Source organism: Pollicipes pollicipes, unplaced genomic scaffold (genome assembly GCF_011947565.3).
Source record: "Pollicipes pollicipes isolate AB1234 unplaced genomic scaffold, Ppol_2.1 Scaffold_4002;HRSCAF=4701_pilon_pilon_pilon, whole genome shotgun sequence".
In the NCBI taxonomy this organism is placed as follows: domain Eukaryota; kingdom Metazoa; phylum Arthropoda; class Thecostraca; order Pollicipedomorpha; family Pollicipedidae; genus Pollicipes; species Pollicipes pollicipes.
The window spans coordinates 37611542-37631002 of record NW_023596420.1 but is presented as its reverse complement, the minus strand read 5'-3'; the positions used below and the strand labels follow the sequence as shown (position 1 = coordinate 37631002).

General features: G+C 55.2%; 1 protein-coding gene across 1 annotated transcript; it reads left to right on the top strand.

The window, feature by feature from the left end:
* The first annotated feature begins 1000 nt into the window (after window positions 1-1000).
* On the top strand, window positions 1001-1662 carry LOC119093684 (apolipoprotein D-like). Its single transcript, XM_037216684.1, has one exon. It carries the CDS (start codon window positions 1026-1028, stop codon window positions 1599-1601), a length of 576 nt encoding a protein of 191 aa, XP_037072579.1. The 5' UTR covers window positions 1001-1025; the 3' UTR covers window positions 1602-1662.
* Window positions 1663-19461: the final 17799 nt, after the last annotated feature.

Here is a 19461-nt window from a genome sequence, read left to right as displayed (position 1 = left end):
TGTGCCTGTCAAAATCTCATAAAATGTGCCTTCCAACGCGCTGATCGAGCCTTTGGTGTCGGTTGCCACATGCGTTGGGTGTTTTATCTTTTTTGGGTACCACGCACAAGGCCTTCCACACAGGAGGGGGAGGCGGTGGGGGGGGGGGGGGGGGGGGGTATGACGGTCCAAGGGGAAACGCGATGTTGCAAACCATATTGAGTTAAGAGTCAAGGAAGATAATTGCCCAGGGAGTATCAAACAGGTCGGTGCTGAATGAGAGGCGTTACTGCAATGAGCGTTCGGGCACGGATGCCTAATTAAATTATTAGATTTAATTTGTACTGCCCGAACACAATCGCTGCGTAGGAACTTCTCTGAACCTGTGAGTGATACGCCTGAAGCTCCTCACAACAAGAGATAAAATGCGCTTGACGTAGGTCAATTATGCCGTTTGGTTCGAAAAGAAAGCGTGAATTTTGATCCACCATCAAGGGGACATGGCCATCAAAGGCGGGGTACACTGATCTACGTGGTAACAATACAACTACACTTGTCATTACCCTGTTTGTCACACATCTCATGTCGTTGTAATGGTTCTGATACGTTTCTGAAAAGGACCGTCTCTGTTACTCGCATCAGTCACACCTAGCTGACCTGGCGTCAGTGAACAAAATTGAAATCGGTTTTGTTCGGATTGTTTTTCAACGAGCACCCGGGCATTCAGTTCACCGTTTACGAAGGATGCCGGTCTCGCGGGCCGACTAAACGATGTGGCCACTTTCATCACCTTCCCGCCGAAACGAAGCCGCCCCACAACGGAAATGAAAAAGCGTAGCATGGCACAAGCCAAGCCTGACCATTCCGCTCCACCCACAGGCACAAAAACGTCTCTTCTCGGCGACGGTGCGTGCGGCGCTGTTGGCGGCGCGGCGGAGCCCGGCACGGCAGCGGCCGTGTCGCCCCTCCCCCCTGGCGGGGCGGGCCGGGCCGGGCCGGTTCACCAGAAGACGGCGCGCGAGCCGGCCGGCGCCACACTCTCGACGATGACGGCGACGCGCGCAGTGCCACCGCTGCTGCTGCTGCTGGCCGCCTCGGCCGCCGGCCAGGTGATGTTCGCTGGCAGCTGCCCCCGGCCGCCCGTGGTGCGTCACTTCCAGGCGGAGCGCTACCTCGGCAAGTGGTACGAGCACAGCAACTACTTCGCCATCTTCCAGGTAGGCGGCACGTGCGTGACGGCCACGTACTCGGACGCTGGCTACGGCCGCATCGGCGTGCTGAACCAGTCGCGGAAGAACGGACGGAAGAACGACATCCGCGGGCAGGCGGTACCGGCCGGCAGGCAGGGGGAAGCGAAGCTGCGCGTCAGCTTCCAGGGCACGCCGAGCTTCGGCAGCGGACCCAACTACAACGTCATCGACACCGACTACCACAACTACGCCATCGTCTGGTCCTGTACCGACATGAAGCTGTTCAATGCGCAGATCCTGTGGATCCTGACGCGCGAGCGCTTCCCCGACCCGTATCTTATCAAGGACGTCAGGCGCAAGATCCGCCGCTACGGCCTGGACCCGAGCAAGCTGCAGCGTACGGACCAGAAGAACTGCCCGTACGGTCACTGAGCATGCGCCGGCCGCCGCGGCTGTCGAGCCGGGGACCGCCGCAGCCCGCGGGCCGGGGACCGCGGCGGCCCGGGAGACCGAGGACCGCCGCGGCTCGGGAGACCGGGGACCGCGGCGGCTCGGGAGACCGGAGACCGCGGCGGCTCGGGAGACCGGGGACCACGGCGGCTCGGGAGACCGGGGACCGCGGCGGCTCGGGAGACCGGAGACCGCGGCGGCTCGGGAGACCGGAGACCGCGGCGGCTCGGGAGACCGGGGACCACGGCGGCTCGGAAGACCGGGGACCGCCGCGGCTCGGAAGACCGGGGACCGCCGCGGCTCGGGAAACTGGGGACCGCGGCGGCTCGGGAGACTGCGGTGTAGACCGAGACTGTGACAGGTCGGACGCCGGGGGATCTCCGTCGGCTGCGGGCTGACAATGAGCGGTGTCAGCGCGGCTCACTGTTGCCGGCGCCAGCTGTTGTCGACCAAGCAGTGATGGCAAGTGGTTGATAAGCGGCATGTGGCTTACCAGCGGAATCGTGCTGTGATCACCTGCCCCAACCAGGTCGCGCCGTGATTCCAGGAAATAATTTGCGGGGGGCGTCCTATGGATGCCCACGGCTGGTATTCCAGTGAGGCTAACGTGTCGCGTTTACTGGACATGAATAAAATCGAGGCATTAAACGCTCACGATACATTGTTTCAACACATGGATGCCGTATCTACAGTAAATACACATATTCGTGGGGGCTTCGCGACATGCGTGATGAGTCAGGAGAAAGTCCCTTGTTTCGACGCATTTAGCTAAAAAAGAAAACAATGCCTCTAGGAGTACGTTCACGATGCCTGGGGCACCGACGACAAAGACTGACGCAAGCAACGGCCCAACCGTCGCCCCTGAATACCGAAACTGGCAGCGGCCATCGGCCCGCAGGACCTGGTTTATCCAGTCCCCAGCGTGAACAAGCGCGAGCGAGCGCGTGCGCCGCTCCCACGGCTGGCGACGACACGCCTCCGACCCGGAAATCGGCTCTTCCGTGGAACGTAAACAAACCAATCTAGTGATTTGTAATGCTCGGGAAACAAGGTCATTAGAAAGCACCCGCAATCGCCGGAATTAACGACACATGCACCATGGCTGTGCTGCGCCGAGTGTGACGGGCCATCGGTCTGGCTTCAGTTTCGTTATCGTTCATGTGCCCACTGCCCTGTCTGCCACTCCCTGCCCTACATCCGGAGCCAGGGTCAGCGCAGGGGCCTCCAACGGCTGTCCGTTAGAAGCATACCTCGCTCAGCCATTGCCCGAAAACGATCCAAAATGCATTGGGACACGCCTCGAACGCTCAAAGCACTAACGCCACCAAATGCCTACCAGCTGCTGGATGCTGTTCAGTTGGACACACACCGGCCGCATGAGCGCCTGCGGGCTTCATGCTGTGGCGAGCCGCCACGAGCACACCAGCTCGAGCCGACCACGGAAGGGAGACGGAGCTAAAACAGAGCCGACGCCGCGTCACCGTCATCCACAGCGACCGGAGCGTCCCACTACAAACCAGGCCCGAGCAGACCACGGAGAGCAGGCCAGCTGCCGGGACAGAGAGCCGACGCCGCGCCACCGTCATCAAAAAGGAACGGAACGCCCCACTGCAAACCAAGCCCGAGCAGACCACGGAGGGCAGGTTAGCTGCCGAGACAGAGAGCCGACGCTGCGCCACCGTCATCCACATTGACCGTAACGTGCTTCTACACACCAGCCTCGAGCAGACCACGGAGGGCAGGCCAGCTGCCGGGACAGAGAGCCGACACTGCGCCACCGTCATCTACATGGACCGGAGCGATCTGCCTACTTGCTAACATATGTGAAAACAAACAACTGACTGACGAGGTTACCCAGACACTTCGGGAAAATGATCAAGAGGCCCAAGGACCACGAAATTAAGGGCCAGGGACTAAGGACTCTGAGCAATGCACCCAATTCAGCTGAGATGATCGCCTCCATCAATGCAAAATCAGTTCTGGCTACACATTCCACCTGTGACTACAAAGTGACGTACGCGGCACAGTGCGCATAATTACCACGATGCGTAGCAAGTGTGGTGGTCATAGTGTAGCGTGGTGGTCATGGTGGTCATAGTGCAGCGTGGTGGTCGTAGTAGCCATGGTGTAGCGTCGTAGCCATGGCGTGGCGTGGTGGTCGTGGTGAAGCGTGATGGTCGTGGTGAAGCGTGATGGTCGTGGTGTAGTGCGCCCGTCACGTCCCCCCAACGGCTCCATGTGACGGGGAGTCACACCAGCAGGCTGGATACGGCGAGCCTTCACGCGATCACCACCCGCCAACGGGCGATATCGTACAACTCATCCGAACCCTTGAGGTGAGCGTCACACACGTGGACGGTGCGGGGCAGCCGAGCCGTGGCAGCACGCGCCGCACGTGTCACACGATCGTGGCGGCGCTAGCTGGGCGCGGTCGCGCCGGCCCAGGCCGGTTTGACATCGCCGCGGAGCGCGTACGTCTCGGTCGGTACGAGGGGAGAAACCGGGCGTGAGTGCGGATGACGAGGCGGCGGCTGTTCCGACGGCGCTTCGCATGGTGCCGTCCTCTCCCAGGGGCCCGGCGGGTAAGGCTGGGGGAACGGCAGCCGTCCTCTTCCAGGGGCCCGGCGGGTAAGGCTGGGGGAACGGCAGCCGTCCTCTCCCAGGGGCCCGGCGGGAAAGGCTGGGGAACCGGCAGCCGTCCTCTCCCAGGGGCCCGGCGGGTAGGCTGGGGAACGGCAGCCGTCCTCTTCCAGGGACCGGCGGGTAAGGCGGGGGGGGAACGGCAGCCGTCCTCTTCCAGGGGCCCGGCGGTAGGCTGGGGGGACGGCAGCCGCCCTCTCCCAAGGGCCCGGCGGGAAAGGCTGGGGAACCGGCAGCCCGTCCTCTCCAGGGGCCGGCGGGTAAGGCTGGGGAAACGGCAGCCGTCATCTTCCAGGGGCCCGGCGGGTAAGGCGGGGAACGCAGCCGTCCTCTCCCATCCCAGGGGCCGGCGGGAAGGCTGGCGGAACGGCAGCCGTCCTCTTCCAGGGGCCCGGCGGGTAAGGGCTGGGGGAACGGCAGCCGTCCTCTCCCAGGGGTCCGGCGGGTAAAGCTGGGGGAACGGCAAGCCTCCTCTTCCAAGGGGCCCGGCGGGTAAGGTTGGGAGAACTGGGCAGCCGTCCTCTCCCGGGCCCGACGGGTAAAGCTGGGGGAACGGCAGCCGTCCTCTTCCAGGGGCCCGGCGGGTAAGGCTGGGGGAACGCATCCGTCCTCTTCCAGGGGCCCGGCGGGTAAGGTTGGGAGAACTGGCAGCCGTCCTCTCCCAGGGGCCCGGCGGGTAAGGTTGGGAGAAACTGGCAGCCGTCCTCTCCCAGGGGCCCGCGGGGTAAAGCTGGGGGAACGGCAGCCGTCCTCTTCCAGGGGCCCGGCGGGTAGGGCGGGGGGAAACCGGTATCCGTCTTCTCCCAGGAGCCCGGCGGGTAAGGCTGGGAGAACCGGCAGCCGTCCTCTCCCAGGAGCCCGGCGGGCGAACCTGAGAGGACTGAGGCAGCAGTCCTGTTCAGACACGCACCATTGGGGGAATCGCGGCACGTTGAGATGGGCTCAAGCTTCGCGGTCATTCCGCCTCCTCTCGCTTTGCGACCCTGCAACAGCACACGACTGTTCCATCGCTGAAAACGGTGAAGACAGCCCGACTGAGCTCTCAGGTGTTGCCCCACTCAGGAACACGGTTTTTCCACGTCTACTGTTCCCATATTTAGTTCCTTGTTTAACAATTCTGCCCCTTCGACCTGGCGCACATCTGCACATTTCATGTGGCACCTGCGTGCCCCGTGCAGCCAATAAAGCCAACAAAGAGCATCCTTTCCTTGTCGTTGCTTGTGATTGCTGGCATGGTGGGGCAAGGTTATACTATGCTGTATTGACTACTACATCGGCGAGCATGTGGCTTTTCTTGCACCAATCACTATGACGTGGAGCGCTTGGCTTCTCGAAATAAACATAGGGCGTGGGATGAGGATAACGCCAATGACATAAAGATCCAAGGCAGGGCTTGGGGTTAAGGACACCTTGATGCACAACAGTTTGGGGCACGTCAGTTATTGGGGGCCGACCTCATTTAACTGCAGAGGACGAGGAAATAGCGAGATGGCTGAGAAAGCCATAAAAGTACCATACACGGATAGCATAACTTCGTGCGTTTGGTCCCGCAAGATTCCCTCACATGATTCGCGCTGCTTTGTTCCTTGTAAGGATGCGTGCATAACACGGCGTTTGCAGTGTGCAGCTGCAGTCCCGCGCACTGGTCCTTCCGCCAGTGAATAGCAGCTATCTCACAAGTATCCCAACTGAGACATGTCACCCAAAACGTCAAGTTCTCGGACAAACGTGTTTGCCAAGGATACCCAGATGTTTTCATTCTATATGACTACAAAGCAACGAAATTCTTGGCGATCGCGTGCCTATTACCAACACCGTACACATCACCACTAACTTACCTTTAATGTCAATCAGCCTACCAAGGGTTTAAAAACCACGTTCAGAGCTTACTGTGGGGCCGTCTTGGCAGTCAGTTGAAGTCTTTGCGTGGTCCTGAATGGGAGAAATGTGGCTGAAGGAACGAAAGCCACGAGGCCCAACAATTATGGCCTTAGTTCGAACCACTGGCCAGCCTTCTTCTCTTCGCCTCCGTGCATTGGCTCCTTATGTGCACCAGGAAAAAGGTGGAGAAATCTAGCACAGATCGCTGTGGCTTTCCTGCCAAATTGGAACGTCGACAAATGCGCTAGAACTGAAGAACTCCAAAGCCTCCGCCTCCGCCCGTCTTTTCCACTATTTTCTCTCTCACCTAACTATCACAAATGCTCTTGAGCGGCGAGCACATAAGGTGGGTTTTAAATCCCTTGACAACCTTTTGAATCTCCTCAATTGCCGATATTTCTGTTGCAATGCCGCGAGCACCAACACAAAAGCCTTCTCCAATTCGATCACTCGATAGTCGCGGTGAGGTCAGTCCAAGCCACGACCCATAAGACACGGCGATCGGAGCCGCTCCAATCGGTCTAAACACCAGCCGACGACTGATATCGGCGTATTATGTCAGCGCCACCTGCACAGCAGGTGCTGCTGGCCCAGCACCAGATCCGTCAGCGGCCGTCACCAGCACAGCGGCCCTGCTGGCCCAGCACCAGATCCGTCAACGGCGTCACCAGCACAGCGGCCCTGCTGGCCCAGCACCAGATCCGTCAGCGGCGTCGCCAGCACAGCAGTCCTGCTGACCCAACACTGATCCGGCCGGCGGCCGTCGGCGTCACCAGCACAGCAGCGCTGCTGACCGAGCACCAGATCCGCCAAAAGTGTTGCCAATCCCCGCCGCGGCTGCCAGAGTGATCAGACCAAAGCTGCAAAACGTCACACCAGGGGCTCAGCTTCAGCTGATATGATCAGATTATTCCGCTAATTTAGCGACAATTACCCCGCGAGTTGGCAGCGTCCGTTAGACGGCTTCGAGACATTTCGCGAAATCGGCCCTCAAACCAGTTATTTGTATCGGTGACCCAAAAACGCCGGCAAAACGCCGAGGTTGCGTCCCAATGTGGTTGACCGCATCTTGCGAAAATGTTATCAATACTATCGCAGGTACATAACACTTTTTGTCAGCCTTGTGGTGTTTAATTTATACTCGCTTCTCATGGCAGTCGTCCCTGAGGCTTTACGACACTCAGCTGGTGAGGCTGAATGGCGTCGCCTGCCTCTCACCCAGGCAGGTAAGGCGGGCACCGCAGGGAATCGAACCCCGTACCTCTGGTTTACCAGACACGCGGTGGTTAACGCGAGTATCAGCACTACACTACCGGAACCCTCAATCAGTTCGTCCCCTCTGACCTTCCAAAACGCCAAGCTTACCTTCCCATGTTAGATATCATTATCGCGGGGTCGCGGACGTCAACGCATTGCTCATGGCAGTTCAATAACATGCCGGTGACTGCTCATCTGCACAAAAGTGTGCTTGCACTAATCGCTCCAAGTTTGTAAAAAGGTCGGGCATCTGACAGCTTGGAGCGTCATGGGACGTGCAATGCAAACTCCTGCACTTCGGCAAACTTACATAACCTAGGCAGTTGATCAAGTTGTTGCAACTCCATAACCCAAATCACAGCCACGTGACGCCCAGCATTAACCACGGACTGCACCAGAGCGTTTAAAACAACGGAGCGTCGTTATATAACTGCTTAAGGCGCGTGACGATGGGGTGCAGGTTGGCCGCCTGAGCGAATAATTGCCACATCTCCAGGTGCTCCTTCAAGGTGGCCTACCTTGTCGGCAGTGGCTTAATTGCGAGCAACAAGCTTACATAAGCTGATTAAACAAGAGCTTATGGGCAACAATCGTTCAAATGTCAGCGACTTTCACGGAAGCTTCCAGCTACACCGCGTACCAACGTCTCGGATGACACGACATGATGGAATCGGCGGCGCGAGGGCAAACTGTGGCCCTGTACAGTCTGGACGCAAACATAACCCACATCGAGGACACCACGGGTATAGCAGACGTGACTTATTTTAAAACATTGCCGGAACAAAATGAGCACGATTAGAATTTAGGAAATGAAAGCGTTACAGCGTAGCGCAGAATATAGCCACAATCAAAAATTTCATCGTGTTATTGCCTTTTTCGCTCCAAGGTTCCATGTTTCAAAAACTAGCACATAGATCTCATATCCCACCCGCCCAAAGAACCGGCCTGTCAGAGGACCAGCACCAGCCCAACCTCCTCTATCCAGCCCAAGTCCCTGTTCGAACATCGCCTCGCGCGCGGCAGCTTCGGCGCGACGGCCGAGCAGCGGCCAACGCCCTGATTTGCGTCGCTCGTCAGCTGCCGCCACCGCCGCCGCCGTCGGCGACACGCGCCGTGAAAACGACGGAGCGGAACGGACGCCCGCCACAAAGAACGGGAGAGGAGTACGCTGCGTGGGATTCAAGAGAAAGTGCACGCACTGGCGCTCTGCGGCTGCAACGGGAGCAATCTGACCTTCGCGCGGCAGACCCCAGGCGTCCGTTCGGTGTTCGCAACCTGACGAGAAAAAGCGGCGAAAAGGGCGCAAGTTGCAAAATATGGATTGTATTGCGTCAGGAGCGGTTAGCAGTGGGGTTAGTACGAATGAGCCGCATTACAGGTTTCCCAGCTGTGTTTTGCGCGTCGCAGGAGAATAAGACATGCATTCAGGCCTTCTATCCTCTTAGAGAAAATGCTCCAAACCGCCGAGCGCCGAATTCAGGAATTCGTATGAAGGTCGCACTCTCCCAACGCCCGCACATCAAATGACTCGAAATAAGTTGCATCAGCGATGATTAAACGATCCAGTGTGATGTGCATTACTGTTGTTGGGTGCCTTATCACCCTATGAGTCAGGTTCGCGCATTTAGTCGCATCTGATTTCCAGCCAATGATCGACGGGCACGGAAGCGAAAACGTGACGGTACTGCACAAACAAGAGGACGGAATCGAATGCGTGGACATTGCCGCAGACCAGGTGCTCTCTCACCGCCGGTGCTGACAGTGTAGGCCTGTGGACTGGTGACGTGAACTGTCCAACTGCTCCACGCTGAAGACGCCCGTAACAAATAACGATTCCCAAGCAAAGGCGGCATTGCACCGGCTCAAATACGCCATCTTGGTTAGCTGAATCACAATTCAGTTAAATACGTCAAAATAATAAGTGCAGTGGGCCAGTAGTACTGTCGACCAGAAGCCTAACACCATGGGCTCCGACCACCACGTAGACCGGTTGGATGACATACTGTATACATGAATACTAAATACCGAATACATAAATGCTGATTATTTAAATACTGTATCCTCACCGGTCGAAAACATCACGTCACCGTCTCCCTCATGGCAGCACAAGTCCCGTGACCATTCAAGGTCGCCCTGAGAGTCAACCGGCCCAGCCAACGGCGAGACCACGTGATGTGACGGCCGCATGGGTCACGGCGGACCCAGCCACGCCTGTCGCCTCGGCACCTCGAACCGAGCAACCGCCACTGTCGCTATCAATGCTGGAGGCCTGCCGGCAGCGCAGCCAGCCAAGGGCACGCGAATACGGCATGGATCCAAAAGGCAAAGTAAGGAGGAGTCCGGATCCCGGACGCCACTGGTCTCCGGATCCCCCAGGTTCTCCGATGATGTTCGCTCTCCAAGTCGGAGCCTCGCCGTGGCAACCCTCTCAAAAATGTCCCTGTCTCAGAGTCCAGTCCATGTCCTGTCTCAGAGTCCAGTCCATGTCCTGTCTCAGAGTCCAGTCCATGTCCTGTCTCAGAGTCCAGTCCATGTCCTGTCTCAGAGTCCAGTCCATGTCCTGTCTCAGAGTCCAGTCCATGTCCTGTCTCAGAGTCCAGTCCATGTCCTGTCTCAGAGTCCACTCCATGTCCTGTCTCAGAGTCCAGTCCATGTCCTGTCTCACAGCCCAGTCCATGTCCTGTCTCAGAGTCCACTCCATGTCCTGTCTCACAGCCCAGTCCATGTCCTGTCTCAGAGTCCAGTCCATGTCCTGTCTCAGAGTCCACTCCATGTCCTGTCTCAGAGTCCAGTCCATGTCCTGTCTCACAGTCCAGTCCATGTCCCTGTCTCACAGTCCAGTCCATGTCCTGTCTCAGAGTCCACTCCATGTTCTGTCTCACAGCCCAGTCCATGTCCTGTCTCAGAGTCCACTCCATGTTCTGTCTCACAGCCCAGTCCATGTCCTGTCTCAGAGTCCAGTCCATGTCCTGTCTCGGAGTCCACTCCATGTCCTGTCTCAGAGTCCAGTCCATGTCCCTGTCTCAGAGTCCAGTCCATGTCCTGTCTCGGAGTCCACTCCATGTCCTGTCTCAGAAGTCCAGTCCATGTCCTGTCTCACAGTCCAGTCCATGTCCCTGTCTCACAGTCCAGTCCATGTCCTGTCTCAGAGTCCACTCCATGTTCTGTCTCACAGCCCAGTCCATGTCCTGTCTCAGAGTCCACTCCATGTTCTGTCTCACAGCCCAGTCCATGTCCTGTCTCAGAGTCCAGTCCATGTCCCTGTCTCAGAGTCCAGTCCATGTCCTGTCTCAGAGTCCACTCCATGTTCTGTCTCACAGCCCAGTCCATGTCCTGTCTCAGAGTCCAGTCCATGTCCCTGTCTCAGAGTCCAGTCCATGTCCTGTCTCAGAGTCCACTCCATGTTCTGTCTCACAGCCCAGTCCATGTCCTGTCTCAGAGTCCAGCCCATGTCCCTGTCTCAGAGTCCAGTCCATGTCCTGTCTCGGAGTCCACTCCATGTCCTGTCTCAGAGTCCAGTCCATGTTCTGTCTCACAGCCCAGTCCATGTCCTGTCTCAGAGTCCAGTCCATGTCCCTGTCTCAGAGTCCAGTCCATGTCCTGTCTCGGAGTCCACTCCATGTCCTGTCTCAGAGTCCAGTCCATGTCCTGTCTCAGAGTCCAGTCCATGTCCCTGTCTCACAGTCCAGTCCATGTCCTGTCTCAGAGTCCACTCCATGTTCTGTCTCACAGCCCAGTCCATGTCCTGTCTCAGAGTCCACTCCATGTTCTGTCTCACAGCCCAGTCCATGTCCTGTCTCAGAGTCCAGTCCATGTCCTGTCTCGGAGTCCACTCCATGTCCTGTCTCAGAGTCCAGTCCATGTCCCTGTCTCAGAGTCCAGTCCATGTCCTGTCTCGGAGTCCACTCCATGTCCTGTCTCAGAGTCCAGTCCATGTCCTGTCCCACAGTCCAGTCCATGTCCCTGTCTCACAGTCCAGTCCATGTCCTGTCTCAGAGTCCACTCCATGTTCTGTCTCACAGCCCAGTCCATGTCCTGTCTCAGAGTCCACTCCATGTTCTGTCTCACAGCCCAGTCCATGTCCTGTCTCAGAGTCCAGTCCATGTCCCTGTCTCAGAGTCCAGTCCATGTCCTGTCTCAGAGTCCACTCCATGTTCTGTCTCACAGCCCAGTCCATGCCCTGTCTCAGAGTCCAGTCCATGTCCCTGTCTCAGAGTCCAGTCCATGTCCTGTCTCAGAGTCCACTCCATGTTCTGTCTCACAGCCCAGTCCATGTCCTGTCTCACAGTCCAGTCCATGTCCTGTCTCACAGTCCAGTCCTTGTCCTGTCTCACAGTCCAGTCCATGTCCTGTCTCACAGTTCATGATCAGTCCACAGCACACAACCTCCTACACCTTCCCCGCTCCTTCAGAGGCTTAGCAAGTAGCGTGCGCTGGCCTGCGTCAACAAGAGCCTAGCGGATCGGGATCACAGGTGCCGTCCAGCCGAGCGATCGCGACGGCGACTGTGAGAAAGGCCGGCGAAGGGCGAGGGCAGCCGCACCGGCACTATCTCCCGAACTGGTGCCCAGGGAAAGGGAGCCGCGGAATGCTGCGAGTGGTATCCGGACCCGCCGACCGGTCCGGAAACGACACGGAGCCGGCGCAGGAGGGCCACGGCCCACGATAAGGTGATCCCAAACGCGCAGGGCTTTGCGCAATAGATTCAACAGTGTTCGACGAAACGGTCGAGGGAGAAGAATACTCGAGGCACCTCGCAAGAAATGTGATGCGATGAAAATGCAACTTGCGAAGCGCTGACAGCCTGATTTTGACTCGAAAATCCTTCGGACTAATATCTTCGCTATGCATTGACGGTGCTGCAGTGACGCTGGCCAGTGCATTATTATATGCAGCTAGTCCTGGGGTTTCATTAGAGTATGTTTAACGAGTGCCACAAAATGTAATATTTGGTAGGAAGGGGATGCTATAAAATTGCAAGCGCATCCACATGTAAAGTTAACAAAAGTTGTAACATGCATAGCAACATTTCTCAAAAGATTCATTTATCAGATATGTCTATAAAGGTAGTTGAGCATTTGAAAATTGTTTTCATAGTCATCAATCTAGCAAAGCACCTCCGAGACGGCGCCCTGAACACGAGCGCACTTTTCGAAATTCATCATGACCCACACTTCCTGGTCATCTTGCGATTGGCGTCTGCAGCTGCTGAGCGCGGGGAGACGACCCGCGTCGATCTCCCAGACTACACCGGTTTTGTGAGACACCAGCCCAACTTTCCAACAAAAAACAAACAAAATTATTCTCCGAATGCTGCGAGCTCGAGTTAATTAAAGCATACACCTAAAATCAGCATAGCTTTGCCATAAGTGACATTGGATTCCTGAAACTGCGATTACAACGATTTGATTCCTGCAACATTGGCACTCAACGTGCTGAAATTGGCGGTGACCGTGCTCCTAACTCCAGCACTTAGGTTTAACTTGCACATGCCACACAATCCCTCCCACAACGTCGCTGCTACCCGCGGACGTTCAGGGTAACACGACTTGAACAACTTCCTTTCTACGCATGTTGTGCTTTGTTAGTGCTACCTGGTCTATTATCTGGCGCCTTCAAGGAACAAAAACTAGTTTTCATTTTGTGCCCCGGCACTCTAAAACACGACTGTTGAGACTCCTTCAGACTGAACCAGACACACTGAACCACGGAAGTGAACAAATACGTTGGCTACGTAGATAGCCAGCATGCCAGCACGTGCAGACCAGCCACCGCCGCGGCCCGATCCCGTCCGAGGCGCTGCCACCCGCAGATGGGTGCCGCCGGCAGCTGGAGACCGACCCAAAGCATACAGCGACACTCTCAGTCTGGGGCGGTCGACAGGCAGGGCCGAGCGCGGCGCAGACATCGCCGCTGGCCCCTGCGGTACGCTCGCCCGGACGTCCGCGCAGAGGCGTGCCCAGGCCGCGACAACAGCGGCGCGCTTTCCGGTCGCCGTCGCGCGCGGCCGGTGTGCAGCTTGCTCTTGCCGGCCTCATGATATCCGTCACGCCACACCGCGCGGCGAACCCAGGCATGCATCGACGGCAATACGGAGACAACACAAAGCCCACACTTACGCCACAGCGCGTCGATTTGCTGACGCATCAGCGGGGCTGGCCGTTACGCAGTCAGCCAGTCTGACCGGCGGGCGTGGCACGCACTCGGAGCGGCGGAGCGTGCCCCCCGTCCCCCTCCAGTCGCGCCGCCGAACACCAGTATCGGAAGGTTGAAGCGGTCCCGAGCTGCTCCCAATACTCCGCACGGACGTCTGCCGGGCTATTACAGGAGTTGTCACCGGCGTCCCCTGCATCGGCGCATCAGGCGCCAGCCGGGCCGACGCGGCGCGGGCTGCGAGCGGCTCGAGAACGGCGACGGCGACATCTGCTGGACGTCCGCGCGGCGGCGAGATCAGCGTTCGGTGGTCGCGGAGTCCCCGTGGTCACGCGCGCGGTCCTGATGCTGCAGCTGAAGCATCCGGCCATCGACCGAGCGACCGGCGCGGTCTTTGCTCGACCGAGCGACCGGCGCGATCTCTGCTCAGCAGAGCGACCAGCGTGGTCGGTACTGACATTGAACACTTGGGGCAGCAATCGGTGATCGCTAGAGAACCGACGAATCCCCCTTGTACGGGCGAACAGGCTGAAGTCAGCAGTAAGCCCAATTTCCATGCCTCACGACTTTCCATCTTGCACGCAGAGAGTGCCTTCAACCGCGCATTGGTCTTGTACCATCGGCAGTTTTAACGAAGACAAGAAGTCGGCGACCACCTTAATGAGACCGAGACAAAGTCTCCCATCCGTTCTAACCGCAGACAGGCCAAGCCGCTCTCACAGCAGCTGGTGAAGGTGAAAAAGGCCGTCTGACAGCAGGTGGTTGCGACCAGAAAAACAGCGCGGCGTGAGGAAGCTAGCTTCGGATCAGCAGGGTCTAGCACAAGCCACCAGTGTTTGCATAGCCAACACTAGCTCAGCTTCTGAAACTCAGTTTTCCGTTTGTAATAAACTGAGTTCAGCTACTGTCGAAACTCGGTTTGCTTCTACTGCCACCGCCGGCACGCACCAGGCAGCTCCGTAGCCGGCCGGAGCCGCAACAAATAACGAGCCGCTTGGTGGCGAGCGACCACCAAGCTGGACCGGGCCAGGACGAGTGCGGGACGAACGCGGGCCGGCCCGGGACGAACGCCAGGCGAACGCGGGGTGAGCGCAGGACGAGCGCCGGGCGAGCGCGTGCCGAGCGCGGAACGAGCCGTGAAGGGCAAATGACGAGCACAGAACGAGTCGGAGCAAGCGCACGACGAGCCGAGGCGAGCGCGGGGTGATCTCGCGACGAGCACGTGGCGAGCACAGGACGAGCAGGGAGGAGCGAGGGGAGCGCGGGACGACCTCGGGACGAGCGCGGCACGGTGCGGCACGGACACCGCCGGTCACCCCTGTGCGGACCGCTCGCGCAGAGACGCGTCCCGGCCACAACAGTGGCGCGCTCTCTGGTCACCGTCGCACGCGGATGACGCACAGCTGACTCGCCACGGTCTCACCGGCATCCTTGGATCATTGGCGGTGGCCGAACGCATTTTCAGTGAATGGGCAGATTCGATCGACATACTCATGGTATGACAAATGGACGGATAAATTGCACCGAAATACCATGGGAAACAACTATGACATCGGGGGGAGGGGGGAGGGGAAGGAGGAAGACGAGTAGGTCATTCTGCAAAACAGCGTAGGCCTATCCGAGTAAAACGAATAAACAACATCTACCCAAAGCACCGTTCACTCCTCACACCAATCCTCCATCCACCTCTCCAACGAGCGCCCCACGCCGCGCCTCGATCTCCTCACATCCGGAGGCGTGCCCCGGGTCTGGGATCGTGCCGCGGCGCAGCACGCACGGGCCCCGACCGCCCGATCCGGGCCAGCGGGCCGGTTTCTCCCGGTACTGGCTTCGCCGCAATGGACAGATGTCCGTCGTCGTTAATGCGGTGCAGTGTGCCAGTGCAGTGGTGTGCACCAACCACCACCACCACCACCAACGGTGGTGGCTCACAAACGCCGGTGTGGGCAGAATACATCCGGGGCACAGATGTGGACAAGATATTGGGCCGCCACGCAAAAAAAGCAAATCAACATCATACGTAAACATTTCATTTATCTTGTATATCCCTTGGCTACTTGATCATTACGGCTTGAGGCCGCGTGACTGCACGGTCATCTAGCATCCAAACACCGTTAAAATATAGGTGAGCACCAAATATTAGAACGTAGGCTTCTGGCATTAGGGTCAAAGCCGAATCCAAGACAATGACATGAAGCCGACGTCGAGGACGCGGCCGGCACCTTGAAAACTTGGAACTTAGAAGCTGAAACCGAAACCAGTGGCTCCATAATTCTAAAGCACGGAACCGAATTCGAATGCCGAGGTTTCGAACTTTGTACACGAGAATCCCAAGCCGCAGACTCTGGTTTCAACCCTTGAGAGCCAAAGCCAGGCCAAACCAAGTACTTCAGCATCACAAGGCCAAAGCCAAAGCTAGCGCACAGCGTGTTTGCACAACCCAAACTCTTTTGGCATCTACTAGGATAGGAATGCTTAGGATTATACAATATCATTGAGGTTTTGGGGCATGCTTGGGACGAGGAGTCATCTTCAAGGCTGGAATATTTTTCCTCGGGGGTCTACTGTCCTACTCTGACGTGTAAGTACGTCAACAGCATTACGGACAAAAAATCATCGGTCGGCGACATGTGTCGACTGCTCACGAAATGACGGGCCGACTCTTTACCCAGGTGTGGGAGGCAGCCACGAAAACTTGTGTGGCATGCAGGGATGGTAGGACGGACAGGACGGGCAAGACCGAAGTCGAAATCAGCTGTTAAAAGCGACACAAAACTGGAGCAGACACATTCCATCTAATACTGCATGAAACTTGAGCCCTAAGCATCTGACCTAACTGGGATGGCACGTGGCTGGTGGCAGTGGCCGCTTAAGGTCCGATGAGGTCAGAAGGATAGGCCGCCAGAACAGAGGTATGTTTAATGTTCACCATACATTCTACCATTGAAATTGGATCTCATGCTTTGATGATGGTGCCAGGTTTTCTACAACCACTGCTTAGTTGAACTCTTGTCCCAGAAATCCATCCAACTAAAACCTTAAAAACAGTTGGGACTAAATCTAGGAGAATAATCATAATTCACCAAAATATGGATACACCATGTGGTATACTTGGTATACTTCTTTACTACTAACCACTGGTATACTAAAGGTCTGTTATCATCTAATCATAACAAACAATGCATGTAGTAACATAGCACTTTGAAGCTATTTGTGGATGCATCAGTCTGTGAAGACTAGAACAACCCAACCTAAAAAAAACATTATGTCCCTATGGTTACCTGCCTCCAATGACTGCATCACAGCTGCCACTTGTAAGTTTTGCAAACAACTCTCATCCCTGAACATGCCTGAAAGGATACGCCTGGTCTATGGTGTCCTTGGTGTAGATCTTGATGGAGCTGGACTGGAGGGGATCAGCCTGGCTCTTGGACTTGCCGCTCAGCTTGGAGCGAACCATGACCTCCAGCCGGGCATCAGTGAGAGCTGGACGACCATGCTCTGATGAGTAGGCCACCCAGCCATACACTAGGTCCTCTGCAGACAGGTGGTGTTCCTTGCAGAGAGAGACACCTGTTGGGCAGACAGGGGGCTGCTTCAGAATTTCTATGAACAGCCAGAACCTACATAAATGAGGTGCAACTGCAATGCATCACAGTCTAACAATGGCGTCAGCTAGCCCAGGCCTGTCACCCAAAGAATTGACCAATTAGCCAGCCAGGTAACTGCATAATATTTAGACAGCTTGCATATTCTTTGAGCACTCATGCACAAACACAACTGTAAAGACCTTAACTGGGCATGTCATCTCAGCAGACCATATGAACACTATATAAACACAATATATACAAAATATGAACAAAATGTGAACACAATATAAAAAACTCAATGTGACAATACAAATCTGATGCAATGTAAGCATGGGTATGCATGATGCAAACAAATCAACAGAGAGATCCAAACTACAGCAACAGCCAGTTTTTCCCACCACATAATTGCAGACCACAACAGCAGCAACAGCATGCAAACACATCAGAGGGACTCATCTGAGCTTCATTGTGATTAGGTTACTCTTACATTTGGAGAGCGTATCCTTCGTGACATTAATGCAAAAGTTCCCGAACTCTTCATTAATTTCTTCTGAAAGAGGCATTTTTGCTTACTCTAAGCAGGCTTGCGGTTACACTGTGCCGCCAGGCTTTAAAAAACGTAACAAACGCACAACTCACAACCGCCAGCACGTTGTTTACTTTTCAGGCGGGCATAACGCTGGCCTCCTCACTCCAAAGCGCCACGATGCCCAGGGAATTTGGCGCCAAATGTTATTGCCCGCATATGTTTACAAATGTCTCAAAAAACACGGAGTGAAAACATGTGTTTGAAATAAATCTATCTCTGACAAAATAGATGTAGTATTTTTATGTGCCCTGAAATATTTTAAAGCCAAAATTTTTCTAATGATTCATCGAAGTGAGGAATACCATGATAATGAATTCAACTCTAAAAATCGAAGGCCTCGTCGTGAGACAATTGCACGCCGCCATTTTGCCCTGAAATCTTCCGGTACGGTGGACTTAATTCTATGAAATATTTTACGTCACAATGACGTCAAATATTCTCTGAATATGGGAGAACTTCTGTATTTGTAAATTATACGTCATATCAAATAGTTTTACACAGGTGATATATACTCCTGTGTTGAATTCAAAATGAACAAATGCGAAGTTCACTGTCATGTTGCACATCCGAAATTGGTAGCTGGACGGGCAGTGGGTTTGTTGGGTGACGCAACGGAACTGCTTACGTTTTCAGATATGAATGGTATATAACTGCACAACCTGTGCGTTGTGTTTACTATTTCGCTGGTGCTGATGGCTTGTTGCGGCCGAAGATTGTAGATGGGTGTGTGCGGAAGACTGGTGTAATTAAGGCCGGACGCTGGTGAGTTAACTATTTCTAAAAAACTTGTTGAGAACAGCTCATGCACTCAGTCATTCATGAAAAGGGTATGTTGTCCCTTGCTAACGAATGTTGATGCATCATTGCTTCTTGGTGTCTGTAGCTAATTGTTTCTGGGATGGTGGACTGAGGGGTTCAATCTCTCATGCAACCAAAATTTATGGGAATCAGTTGTCTCATTTGCATTTGTCAGCTCAGGATAGCATAGCTGTGTAGCCTATCCTGCAAAGAATTCATCTGCTATGAAGTGAGGTCGGTGCACTGATTCTAGAAGACACTTCTGTCAAAACTAGATGTGGGCGAAATATGTTGAAGTTTTAACATTGCTGCAAACACTGCTTTAGGAGCACTACCATAGCCATATAAAAATTCCTTGCAGTATTGGCTCCGATCACCAGACTTGTGGCTCCTGGAGCTATTTGTGAATGCACTGGAGTTGTTTTTGGGATGTCACTATTATGCAGAGTCACTAGTAAGCAGGACCTGTGAAAGAGTCACTTTTACATTTTACAGCATAGACTGGGGCAAGAAACTGTGGGTGACATTACATTATTGGTGTTATTTACTGGCACATATTGCAGTCCAGTCTGCTAAGAATATCCATTGTGTTATGCTGTTATACAGTGTTAATGTGCTGGACCTATAGTGTATGTGCACTTCACCTAGACTGGGCCAAATTGTGCTTAAATTTAGTTTTTTCCCATTAAAATTGCTTTTGAGCATAGTTACTTCAATTTACCCTGTCACTGTTTCTATGAAGCATTGACTAGTTCAGAAAGTTGCTGTTCGTGTTCATGAAATTTAAGGTTTGGGAATTATAGTGTGCAGGTCTTGAAATTGTTTCTAGTAGGTTCTTGCTATCCTAGACACAGTAAGATAATTTGGCTATTATGCAGTTTGAGCTTGAGTGCATTTTCCAGTCTGCCTTTAGTCTGGGAAATATTCCTTGTGG

What these genes read in the sequence shown, in the direction of transcription:
- LOC119093684 (XM_037216684.1), top strand. Translation starts at nt 1,026, where the DNA reads ATGACGGCGACGCGCGCAGTGCCACCGCTGCTGCTGCTGCTGGCCGCC.